Here is a 12,576-nt window from a genome sequence, read left to right on the forward strand (position 1 = left end):
ATGGTGGTGATGGTGGTGATGGTGGTGATGGTGGTGATGGTGGTGATGGTGGTGTTGGTGGTGATGGTGGTGATGGTGGTGATGGTGATTATGGTGGTGATGGTGGTGATGGTGGTGATGGTGGTGATGGTGGTTATGGTGGTGATGGTGGTGATGGTGGTGATGGTGGTGATGGTGGTGATGGTGGTGTTGGTGGTGATGGTGGTGGTCAGGTCTGGGGACAACCAGAGGTTCTTTCTGCATTTCTGACCAGCTCCTGGTGGAGGGTAATGCTGCTGGCCGCACGCACAACTTTGAGCATCAAGAGTTGAGAGTGCCCTGCGTAGTGTCATCAGCACAGTGACCCCAGCACAGTGACCGCAGCAAGCCTGGGCCTTTCTGTGGAGGCAGAAGAGCACCCAGAACAGCACAAGGGATGCATTTGTGAAACGAGTAATCCTCACAATAGCCACAAGATGGCGTCACCGCCTATGCTCCAAGTAAGGAAACTGAGGCCTGGAAGTGGTCCCATGGTCCCTGGTGACCCAGTCATGAGTGGCAGAGTGGGGACCCTCATTCAGGCCTATCAGATCCCAAGACCCCCACTCTGTTCCCTCCTGTTTCCCTACCCACTTTGGGAACGCCCTCTGAGCAGAGAACAGGACTGGGAGCCTGTCAGCTCCTGGTCAGCTGACCTTGATGTAGGCGAGAGGGACAGGCCACAGACTTGGCAAGGTGCTGATGGTGCAAGAGCCCAGGACACCATGGGGCCAGAGAGACAGGGCATGGACTCACGCGAATGATGCGGATGCTGCTGTGGGCAGTGTCCAGGGTGTCGTAGAAGGCCTGCACCACCTCTCGGAATTCCCCAGTGCTCTCTGCAAGATGCTCCAGCTTGTTCCAGGGCCCCTTCAGCGTCTGCTCCGCCACTGATGCGTGGGGGAAAGGGGAGGTCAGAGCTGTGCCTGGGGCACTAGTCCCTGCTAACCAGCCCACCCCACCGTCCCTCAGTTCAGGATGTAGACTCACAGGTAGGGCCTGAAGCTGCCAAGGGAAAGGCCAAACGCTGATCCCAGGGGCCAGCCAGAAGTGCCACCAAGTGGCGGGCAGCACGGGCAGGGTGGGCCCCAAAGCCACGGATGATGGTGCAGTCACCACGCAGGGCAACACTCACACCATGGCACCGCTCCAGGCGAGCACGCAGCTCTGCAGGCAGTGTGCGGCGCCAGGGCCCCACCATCTCCTCCTGGAGGTGGACCTCCAAGGCAGCCCTAAGTGCCCGGTCCAGCTCCTCCACATCCTGCTCAAATGTCAAGTGCACCACCAGCTGGGCCTTGCCATCAGTCCCCCCATCTGGGGGCTCTTCTGCCTCCAACGGGGGCTGCTCCAGCAGGGAGAGGGCTAGGGCTTGGCGCAGGGCCGCAGACTCCTCCTGCTCAGCCACCTGACCTTGAGGCTCCAGCGACCGGTGGAGGGCCAGCTGCAGAGCGGCCTCCTCCTCCAGCCGCCTGGGTGCCAGGATGCTGGGGGCCACAGGCTCCTCCTCCTCATGCCCTGGGGTCGCCTCCTCCTCTGGCTGCTCCTGAGGCCCTTCCTCCTCCAGCTCCAGAGGCAGCCAGTCCTCCCCGTCTAGGTCTAGGCCCTTCAGGGTGGCCAGCAGTTCTCGGACCTCCTCTGGGGGCAGGGAGAGGCCACTGGGTCAGGGGCTGGGCCCAGAAGGAGTTGGAATGGGTGAAAGATGGGAAGCAAGTTTTTGGGGTACACGGTGGGCCTAAGATGGGTCAGTAGACAGATGGGAGGACAGAGCAGGGCAGGGGGTGGGATCAAGTGAGGGCCACAGGATGTGCTGAGGGCTCCCAGGGAGTCCTACCCAGGCTCACGTCCTCCTGGTCACTACTTGTACTGTCTGGGGGCCACAGGGTGTGGGCATCACCAGGGAGCACTGGGAGGGCCTCGGTAGGGTCCACCTGTAGGGAGAGGACGTCAGGACCACTAGCCTCTGGGCAAGGGCAGAGGAGGTCTGGGGTAGAGGCGTGAGAAAGCGGAGGGCAGGGGTGGGACTCCATCTCTACCTCTTCAAGGCCTGTATCCAAGGTGGCTGTGGCCAGGCGCTCTGTCCCAAAGACACACTGGAACTGAGCCTCCAGCCCCTGGAGAAGGCGCTGCCCTTCTGGGCCCAGGAGAAACCTGGCGCTGCCCGGGTGCTCCAGGCGCAACACATGGCAGCTAATGCTGCCCAGCAGGCTCCGCAGAAACTCCTCGGCCGCCTGGCAGGAAGTCTGGCCTCCACAGAGCTGCAGGGCCATGGCAGAGGGGGAGTTTGCAGGTTTAGAGCACAGAAAAGGTATTCTGAGTCAGTAGGAGGAGGGGGCTGAAGGTGAGGAGCCCTGAGGGGTCACTCACCCGAAAGCCAGTCACATCCGGTCCTTCAAGTGGGAAGAGAGCAATGTCTCCCAGGCCCGCAAGAAGGTCCTCATGATAGAGCTGCAGGAAGCGCATCGCCCCAGGCTCCATCAACAGCACCATCTCCGCCAGGTCCTCCTGCTCCGCCAGCTTCACATGTCCTGGGCTCACAGGCCCTGCCTTCTCCAGAGACCCCATGGCGATCTCCATGGGACCCACCAGCCCTTCTTGTCCTGGTGAGTCCATGGCAATTTCCACCAGGCCCTCTTGCCCCGGCAACCCCTTAGAGATCTCCACTGGGCCTGTAGACCCCACAGGCCCCACACTCATGGGTCCCTCCTGTTCCTGCAACCCCACAGGCCTCAGGCTTACCAGCCCCTCATGTTCGAGAGACCCCATGGGCATTGAGCCGACTGGTTCTGCCTGTCCCAGAGACCCCATGGGGCCTGTCCTCAGAGAGGCCTCTGACTGCCCTGGCTCCTCGCCAGAGCCCGTTGTCACAGTCCCTGCACCCTGCACCATGGGACCTGTCCTCAGAGAGGCCTCTGACTGCCCTGGTTCCTCGCCAGAGCCCGTTGTCATAGTCCCTATACCCTGCACCATGGGACCTGTCCTCAGAGAGGACCCTAACTGCCCTGGTTCCTCGTCAGAGCCCGTTGTCACAGTCCCTGCACCCTGCAGAGCTGTCACCAGCCCTCCAGTCCTCAGGATAGCATGCTTGGTAGCCGTAGGCCCCAGGGTGGATGGGTGGTCCCCTTCACTTGTGTTCTCAGCCAGCTCCTCAGGCTCCAGGACGTCGTAGTGGGGAACAAGGCTCAGTTCTGAGCCCTGCAGCTGGTGCTCCTGCTGCAACACTCGTTCTGCCACTTGGAGGAAGGGAAAGGACAGAAAACCTGTCAGATTTCTGCAGGAGAGGGAGGGTCGGCTGGGTCTGCCCAGCCCCACTCACCTTGCCACTGCTGGAAGGAGGCAACAGTTCCCAGGGGCCCGGGCAGGCGTCGCAGGTCCTCCAGGGGCCCCCCACCACTGCGGCGCTCATTCTCCAGGTACAGCTCCAGCAGCAGCAGGTCCACAGAGGCGCTGTCCCCCACCACACGCACCGCTCGGGCCTGGGGCACCCGGGCCAGGGACACCGAGGACCCCTCCAGGCCCAGATTCTGGGCCTGCTCCTCCAGGACACGGACGTCTGTGGGGAATGTGCAGGTCAGCTCAGGGAACCTCCCCTAGCCAGCACCTCAACCCCAACCTGCCTCTCACCTGCCTCAGAAAGGGGCTTGGGCAACTGGACCAGAGCCCGGTCTGGCCGGGGGCTGGCCAAGGCACAGCAGGGCTGTACTGGGAGCTCCGAGGCACGCAGCAGGGCCTGGACATGCTGCTCCAGACGCTGGGGTGTGGTGCCAGGGGGCAGTCCTTGGAGCAGCAGGCGTGCAGGGGCTCGTGGTGGAGCTGGCCGCAGGCTCAGCTGGGCACCATGTAGTTTGTGATCTGCCTGGGCCAAGACCCTCTCGGCGTCTGTGGGCAGCGGCAGGGCAGGACGTCAGGCATCAGAACATCAAGGCACCCAGACTGCCCCTTCAGCCAGTCCTCTCACCTGCAGGATCTCTGAAGGTGAGGATGCCCCCGCTGCCCAGTCTCTGCCAGCTCAACACAGGTCCCCCTCCAGAGCGTCGGCGGTTTTCAAAGTAGAGTGTGAGCAGCTCGTCGGGCACGGCAGGAGGCAGTCCACGGACCTCCACTGCCACCCCTGCCTCTGCCTCCGCCATTGCAACCCTGAGATGGGGCATCGGGTGGCTAGGGAAACAGCCCACTCCACCCCTCCTACCCCTCCCCAGGCCACTCCGAGGTGTGCCCTCAATACTCCCCCATTATGGGTGGTCCCACACACGGTACTTACGCTCCCTGCTGCCGCTCGGCAGCCTCAGGCCATGAGCTCAGCCAGGACTCACTCCTGTGCCTGCCCCTCAGCAAGCCTAACTCTGCAGGGAGCGGAAAAACAAAAGTGAAACTGAAAGACAGAAGGAGGGAGGGAGGAGCTCGGCCCTGGGCGCTGAGGCCTGGTTACTGGGGCTCAGATGCTTCCTCTCCTGCTGCAGCCTCAACCCCCAGCTGACCAGGAGGTGTTGGCCAGGCTGGACCCCTCAGGACACTCCAGCCAGCCCAGTCCAGTCCACCGGCCCCATCTGGCCCACTCCAGCCCCTGGCTGGCAGGGTAGACAGGAGTGTCCTCTGGTGGCCCTCCACTCCCCTGGCCTCCGTGATCCGAAAATGGCCAATCACCTTCCCCACTAAACCCACCAAGGGGCCTGAGTCACTGCCCCTCACTCAGGATCTCCAAGCCTCTGTGTCCATGACACCCTCTGCATGACAAGTGCTGGGTCTCCAGGTCCGCCCCTGGCCAAGGCTGGCCTTCAATGCCTCCAGCAACCTTCTCAACCCTGCTCCTGGTCCCTCACACCTGCCAGCTGCTGGGCATGGGCAGCTCCCCACCCTTGGTCTCCAAGAGCATGCATTGCAGCACAGCCTTCCTCCCGCCTCGGGTCCTGCCCGCCCATTCCTGCAGCTTTCTGTCCTGCCTGCACCTCCCCATCTCACACCATCGTTGGCATCGTCACAAATAACCCCAGAAGGTGACAGGGTGATGGCTCCACTGCATTCTTTGCTGCCGCTAATCCTCACCACAGAAAGGGAAACGGAGGTGCAGACAGGCCCACAGCAGCACCAGGCCTCAAACCTGGGCGGTGCCTTCAGAATCCACAATCCCACTCACCACAAATCCCCGGCATCACCGAAGCTCCATTTGTTTCCAGCCTTTCAAAGAGCTGTGGCTACTACTGCTCTCCATCTCCTACTCCCACTCACCCCTCAGCCCACCAAAACCCAGCCCCACCCCTGCTGTTCCTCCCTCCAGGGAGCTGAGGACCCTGGCCAGCCTTTGCTCCCAGCCCTGCCCATGCCGCACCTCTGCTGCCCCGACCCTGGTCCCAGCCTCCAGAATCTCTCGCTAGGTAGCTAAGCTAACCTCTTAACTAGTCTCTGTCTGCCACTCCCATGGTGGGTCCTCAACAGAGGGGTCAGGGTGGGCCTTGTAAAGTGACACCAGCAGTTGCTACATAGCTCCCAGCATCAGCAACAGTAAAAACCAAAGTGCTGGGGGCTGGGCGCAGAGGGTCACACCTGTAATCCCAGCACTTTGGGAGGCTGAAGCAGCTGGATCACGAGGTCAGGAGTTTGAGATCAGCCTGGTCAACAAAGTAAAATCCTGTCTGTACTAAAAATGCAAAAATTAGCCAGGCATGGTTGCGGGTACCTATAATCTCAGCTACTCGGGAGGCTGAGTCAGGGGAATCGCTTGAACCTGGGAGGCGGAGGTTGCAGTGAGCTGAGATCATGACATTGCACTCCAACCTAAGTGATAGCGTGAGACTCTGTCTAAAAAAACAAAACAAAACAAAAACTCCAAAGTCCTTTTGAGGACCTGCCCAGCTGCACCTGACCAGACCTCAGTCCCTTCTCTGGCCACATGCCCCCTGCACACCCTGATGCTCAGAGGGCTCCAGGTTCTCAGCTCTTCCTGCAGAGCTATAGGCCACTCCTGCCTCAGTGGCCTGGGACCGGCCCTTTCCTCTACTTGGCCCTCCCTTCCCCACAAACCCCCATGGCCACCCCTCTGGCATGATCTCCCTTACTCTGCCTTTCTTTTTTTTTTTTTCCTGAGACGGAGTTTCACCCTTTCACCCAGGCTGGAGTGAAGTGGCGTGATCTCGGCTCACAGCAACCTCCACCCACTGGGTTCAAGTGATTCTCCTGCCTCAGCCTCCTGAGTAGCTGGGAAAACAAATGTGTGCCACCACGCCCAGCTAATCTTTGTATTTTTAGTAGAGATGGGTTTTCGCCATGTTGACCAGGCTGCTCTCGAACTCCTGACCTCAGGTGGTCCACCCACCTTGGCCTCCCAAAGTGCTAGGATTACAGGCATAAGCCACCGTGCCCAGCCCCTTACTCTGTTTTTAAGGCAGATTTAACATAAATCTAAAGACACTTAGGGACTCTGCCTACACGACCCCTCCTGAAGCCCTTTACTCAACTTTGTACTCAGCATTTTACTTTATTTATTCAATTTTAAAAAATTTATTTATTTTTGGCCAGGCGTAGTGGATCACGCCGGTAATCCTAGCACTTTGGGAGGCCGAGGCAGGCGGATCATGAGGTCAGGAGATCAAGACCATTCTGGCTAACACAGTGAAACCTCACCTCTACTAAAAATACAAAAAATTACCCGGCCGTGGTGGCAGACGCCTGTAGTCCCAGCTACTTGGGAGGCTGAGGCAGGAGAATGGCATGAACCCGGGAGGCGGAGTTTGCAGTGAGCCGAGATCAAGCCACTGTACTCCAGCCTAGGCGACAGAGCAAGACTCCATCTCAAAAAAAAAAAAAAAGTGTTTATTTTCTTTGAGACAGGATCTCCCTCTGTGTCCAGGCTGGAGTGCAGTGGTGTGATCTCGGCTCACTGAAACTCTGCCTCCCTGGTTCAAGGGATTCTCCTGCCTCAGCCTCCCAAGTAGCCAGGATTACAGGCACACACCACCATGCCCAGCTAATTTTTGTATTTTTAGTAGAGACAGGGTTTCAACCTATTGGGCAGACTGGTCTCAAATTCTTGACCTCAGATGATCCACCTGCCTCAGCCTCCCAAAGTGTTGGGATTACCGGCGTGCGCCACCATACCCGGCTATTATTTATTTATTCATTTATTTATTTTTTGAGACAGAGTCACACTCTGTCACGCAGGCTCGAGTGCAGTAGCACGATCTCAGCTCACTGTAACCTCTGCCTCCCAGGTTCAAGCAATTCTCCTGCCTCAGCCTCCCCAGTAGCTGGGATTACAGGTGCACACCACCACACCCAGCTAGTTTTTTTTTTGTATTTTTAGTAGAGACGAGTTCTCCATGTTAGCCAGGATGGTCTGGATCTCCTGACCTTGTGATCCGCCCACCTCAGCCTCCCACTGTGCTGGGCTCACAGACGTCAGCCCCCGCGCCCGGCTGGCATTTTATTTTTCTTAAAGGTCTCTCAAATTTTGTGAGCTTCTGCTTCTACAAAGGTAAATCCATCCCTGCTTTTCCCACGTTTCCTCTAATAGAACTCATCACAGGTTACCCATTACGCCGACCCTGGCTGCAGAGGGCACAGGCCCCACTCACACCACAAGCAGACTGGTACAGTTTCAGCTGGGGGTAACTTGAAACCAGCCCTGGTGGAGTAACAACACTATGGGCACGTGCAAAAAACGCACCCCAGGCTTCCCCTCACTAGGTCTGGTTGCTAAACATTGCACCAGTGCACCACAGGTGCAGGACTCAGAGTGGTCTGGGAGAGGCCAGCCCTCCAAGGGCAGAAGGGCAGGTGGGGTCTGGGCCCTGGGTGGGAAGGCTGGCAGCAGGATGCACCCTGCCTGTGCCAGTCACTGTTCCCCCAAGAGGACTTGGGAGCCAAGCAGGGAGGCGGCCTGGCCTCCAGTCCTGCTGTATCCTCAAGCCTCAGCCCCTCACAGCTTGTGAGGACGTCAGGCAGACACGTGAGCATCCAGGGTCTCTAGTGTGAAAATAAGACATCGCATTTGCTAGTACAACAGGGTGACTGTAATCAAAAATAATTTAATTGTACATTTTTAAACAACTCCAAGAGTATAACCGGATTGTTTGTAACACGAAGGACAAATGCTTGAGCTGATGGGTACCCCATTTACCTTGATGTGATTATTACGCATGCCTGTATCAAAACATCCCTTGTGGCCCATAAACATACACTTATGTATCCACAAGAATTAAAAAAAAAAAAAAAAAAAGCCTCTAGTAGCAGGCCTGGCAGAGTTTGGGCTGATAGAGAAAATGGGGCAATTAAACCACGAGGCCTCAATTTGGGAACTAAACGATTAGGCTTCTTGATTTGGGATAGACCTGGATGAAAAGAAGTGAACGTTGTGTTTTAAGGCCGAGAACGGATGGTCAGTCCCGGGCAGCTTCAGCAAATCCCGCATTTAGGAATAAATTTCTTAACTACCGAACGGCCAGCCAAATTGACCAGACCAGACTTCTGCCTCCAGGGGTCTTCAACGCCCACCGCACGACCCCACCCCTCGGCAGGCAGTGAGGGGCGCGGGCCTCCAGCCGGAGCCAAAAGGAACAAGCAAGGGGGCGCAGTGGGTCGGGTCCGCGGAAGCCCCGCCCCCACCCCCTACTCCCGCCGCGCCCACCAGAGCTCCCGCCGCGCCCACCCCCTCCCCGCCGCGCCACTCCCGCCGCGCCACCCCTCCCCGCCCCGGCCCACCCCCTCCCCGCCCGCCCATCCCCGAGCTCGCCGGCCCGCCTACCCCGCCCGCCCACCATGGTCTCCCCGCCCGCCCATCCCCGAGCTCCGCCCGGCCCGCCGCCTACCCCGCCCCGTCCACAAGCCCGCTGCGTCTTCCCAGCCGCAGGCGCAGGCCCACCCGAGCGGCCGCCGAGCGGGTGCTGGTGCTGGTGCGGGCGTCACGCGGCCAATCACCTGCCGCCGCGCAGCGGACAACCCGTGCCTCACCGGCCTGCGGCGCCCCGCCACCGTTGAGTCCCGGCCAGTAGCCCAAGGAGCGCGTCCGACCCGCTCGCCGCGCGCCGGCCGCCCCCGCCCCCCCCCACGCGGTCCCTGCGCATCCGAGCGTGGCCGCCTCGGGTCGGTCAGTTGGTCCCGGTCGGGGCACGCGGCCGCTCCGGGCCAGAGGTGGCGGCGGTGGTGGCGGGGAGCCGCGGCGGCCTGGAGCCGGGAGGGAGGGGCGGCGCGCTGCAGCGACTGCCGGACCCGTGACCCTGTGCGCCCCCGGCCCGCGGAGGGCCCAACCGCCCTCGGTGCCAGTGCCACGGCCACAGCCCCTACCCGCCTCGCCCCGCGCCCGCTTTGTTCCCCGCACGCTCCGTGGTCGCTTCCATCCCCCACACCACCCCCGCACCCCGCTGTTCCCGGCGTACCCCACTGGCAGGCACCGGCAGCCGATCCAGGCCTGATCCCCCCACCCGGAGCCCGGGGCCGTTGGGCCCTGTTGTTGGGTTCGGGGGGGTGGGGGGGCTCCGGCCCTTGTTGGTCACAGATGGCCCGGGGATTTCCTGGGATAGAAATAGCTGCCGGCTCCGGCCCCTTAAAGCTGCTTAAGGGGCGGGATGCGGAGGGGAGGGTCTGGGCACACCCCACACGTCCCCGACCGAGACCCCAGCCCCCACGCGCTGAGCTCCCACCAGGGAGACGCCGGCAGCGGTGCAGGCCTCCGGTTGCTTGTGACAAACAACCCAAGCCCCGAATCCCGAGGCTGGCGGTTGTCCCCTCGCCCGGCCCTCCCCCACCCTAAAGGCGGCCTAGAGCCTTGGGAAGGCCCCACGGCGCCGGTCCGGTCAGGGCCCCACGCGCTTCTCCAGGCCCAGGCTCTGGGGCTCCCTACAGCCCGTGGCAAAGGTCACTGTCTTCCCTTTCTTCCCCCTGGGTTCCCAGAAGCAGGTGGAGTTGCGCAGGGCTGGGTCCCGACACTGTCGCGCAAGCCAACTGTTCCGCTCTTTCTTGTTTGCCTGCTGTAGGGGTGGACCGCCGAGCCCGAGGCCATGTCCCATGAAAAGAGTTTTTTGGTGTCTGGGGACAACTATCCTCCCCCCAACCCTGGATATCCGGGGGGGCCCCAGCCACCCATGCCCCCCTATGCTCAGCCTCCCTACCCTGGGGCCCCTTACCCGCAGCCCCCTTTCCAGCCCTCACCCTACGGTCAGCCAGGGTACCCCCATGGCCCCAGCCCCTACCCCAAGGGGTTACCCACAGGGCCCCTACCCCAAGGGGCCTACCCACAGGGCCCCTACCCACAAGAGGGCTACCCACAGGGCCCCTACCCCCAAGGGGGGTACCCCCAGGGGCCATATCCCCAGAGCCCCTTTCCCCCCAACCCCTATGGACAGCCACAGGCCTTCCCAGGACAAGACCCTGACTGTGAGTCTCAGGAAGGGAGGGGTGGGGTGGCGGGGAGGGCAGGGGAGGTGCTCGTGAGTGGTGCTGACCCAGCCTGTCTGCTCCTCAGCACCCCAGCATGGAAACTACCAGGAGGAGGGTCCCCCATCCTACTATGACAACCAGGACTTCCCTGCCACCAACTGGGATGACAAGAGCATCCGACAGGCCTTCATCCGCAAGGTGGGTGGGGGCATCTCGGAGGAGGTGGGGGGTGTGGCACCCAGCGGATGGCGCTGAGCGGCTCCTTTCCCAGGTGTTCCTGGTGCTGACCCTGCAGCTGTCGGTGACCTTGTCCACGGTGTCTGTGTTCACTTTTGTTGGGGAAGTGAAGAGCTTTGTCCGGGAGAACGTCTGGACCTACTATGTCTCCTATGCTGTCTTCTTCATCTCCCTCATCGTCCTCAGCTGTTGTGGGGACTTCCGGCGAAAGCACCCCTGGAACCTTGTTGCACTGGTAACCCCCAAACCTGAGCCTCTGGGCCCGTGTCTGGTCATGCAGTCCCACATGCCCACTCTTCCGGGCCTGGTCACCCTGGTTCTCTTTGTGCTCATGAGGCAGGGGCGGGCAGGGGTGACACACACACAAGGCCAGCCTGTGTCTCCCACCCACAGTCAGTCCTGACCGCCAGCCTGTCGTACATGGTGGGGATGATCGCCAGCTTCTACAACACCGAGGCAGTCATCATGGCCGTGGGCATCACCACAGCCGTCTGCTTCACGGTCGTCATCTTCTCCATGCAGGTGAGGGGCCTCCCATGGCTGGGCTGTGGCCGCAGGGGCCGAGCGGCTTTCCCAGGCCCAGCCCCATGGCCCGTTCCTCCCCCGCCTGCAGACCCGCTACGACTTCACCTCGTGCATGGGCGTGCTCCTGGTGAGCATGGTGGTGCTGTTCATCTTCGCCATCCTCTGCATCTTCATCCGGAACCGCATCCTGGAGATTGTGTACGCCTCACTGGGCGCTCTGCTCTTCACCTGCGTGAGTGAGGGGCGGCCTTGGCCGGGGGCGGGATGCTGGGCGGGCAGGCTTGTCCCTCAACACCACTGTGCTGTCACCTCCAGTTCCTAGCAGTGGACACCCAGCTGCTGCTGGGGAACAAGCAGCTGTCCCTGAGCCCAGAAGAGTACGTGTTTGCCGCGCTGAACCTGTATACAGACATCATCAACATCTTCCTGTATATCCTCACCATCATTGGCCGCGCCAAGGAGTAGCCCAGCTCCAGCTCTCTGTGCCCACTCAGGTGGCATGGCTGGCCTGGACCCTGCCCCTGGCACGGGAGTGCCAGCTGTCCTTCCCCTCTCTCTTGTCCCCAGGCACAGCCTGGGGCAGAGGACGCCCCTCTCCAACCCTCCCATATGTACACTGCAGATACTTCCGTTTGGACCCGCTGTGGCCACAGCATGGCCCCTTTAGTCCTCCCGCCCCACCAAGGGGCAACAAGGCCACGTTTCTGTGCCACCTCCTGTCTACTCATTGTTGCATGAGCCCTGTCTGCCAGCCCACCCCAGGGACTGGGGGCAGCACCAGGTCCCGGGGAGAGGGATTGAGCCAAGAGGTGAGGGTGCACGTCTTCCCTCCTGTCCCAGCTCCCCAGCCTGGCGTAGAGCACCCCTCCCCCTCCCCCTGGAGTGCTGCCCTCTGGGGACATGCGGAGTGGGGTCTTATCCCTGTGCTGAGCCCTGAGGGCAGAGAGGACGGCATGTTTCAGGGGAGGGGGAAGCCTTCCTCTCAATCTGCTGTCAGTGAAATTCCAATAAATGGGATTTGCTCTCTGCCTTCCCGGGTCACTCTTCTCCCTGCCACTTTCAACATGAAGTTGGGTGGGGGCCTCCAGGCCTTCCCTGCGGATGGGGACACAGGACCAGAAATGAAAGTGGAGGTTAACACAGTGCCAAGCCTCTGCCCACACGCAGCTACATCATAAGGTGTGTGTTGAGTTCCCAACTGATGGACAGAGACCCTGGGGTGCTCAGAGTGAGCTAAGCCTGTGCTGGGGTACCCCAATGGTGAGTGGCCTAGCTGTGTCTACCAGGTGCTCCCTGGAGATGGCACGGTGTAGCCCTCTCACTCTTCTGTCACCTGGGCCAGCGGCACAGGTCACTGGCCTGCCCCAGGGCAGCCTGCCATGCTCCTTGGGTGCTCCCTGGGCTTCCCCAGCTCTGTGCAGTCCATCTCTG

General features: G+C 60.9%; 2 protein-coding genes across 2 annotated transcripts in view; one reads left to right on the forward strand and one right to left on the reverse strand.

The window, feature by feature from the left end:
• Positions 1-9,519, reverse strand: part of PARP10 (poly(ADP-ribose) polymerase family member 10) — a 17,149-nt gene extending 7,630 nt beyond the window's left edge. Inside the window, 10 exon segments of the mRNA XM_017883479.1 lie at positions 775-908; positions 1,009-1,653; positions 1,850-1,946; positions 2,052-2,273; positions 2,383-3,248; positions 3,332-3,568; positions 3,640-3,894; positions 3,974-4,152; positions 4,277-4,358; positions 9,384-9,519. Of these exon segments, the coding sequence (XP_017738968.1) occupies positions 775-908; positions 1,009-1,653; positions 1,850-1,946; positions 2,052-2,273; positions 2,383-3,248; positions 3,332-3,568; positions 3,640-3,894; positions 3,974-4,145 (2,628 nt within the window). The 5' untranslated portion in view covers positions 4,146-4,152; positions 4,277-4,358; positions 9,384-9,519.
• A 251-nt stretch (positions 9,520-9,770) lies between these two features.
• Positions 9,771-12,175, forward strand: GRINA (glutamate ionotropic receptor NMDA type subunit associated protein 1). Its single transcript, XM_017883478.1, has 7 exons — positions 9,771-9,861; positions 9,981-10,380; positions 10,469-10,581; positions 10,655-10,855; positions 11,014-11,142; positions 11,234-11,377; positions 11,461-12,175. The coding sequence occupies exons 2-7, from the start codon at positions 10,005-10,007 to the stop codon at positions 11,608-11,610; spliced, it is 1,113 nt and encodes a 370-aa protein (XP_017738967.1). The 5' UTR covers positions 9,771-9,861; positions 9,981-10,004; the 3' UTR covers positions 11,611-12,175.
• Positions 12,176-12,576: the final 401 nt, after the last annotated feature.

Source organism: Rhinopithecus bieti, unplaced genomic scaffold (assembly GCF_001698545.2).
Source record: "Rhinopithecus bieti isolate Rb0 unplaced genomic scaffold, ASM169854v2 scaffold_13617, whole genome shotgun sequence".
Taxonomy (NCBI): Eukaryota; Metazoa; Chordata; class Mammalia; order Primates; family Cercopithecidae; genus Rhinopithecus; species Rhinopithecus bieti.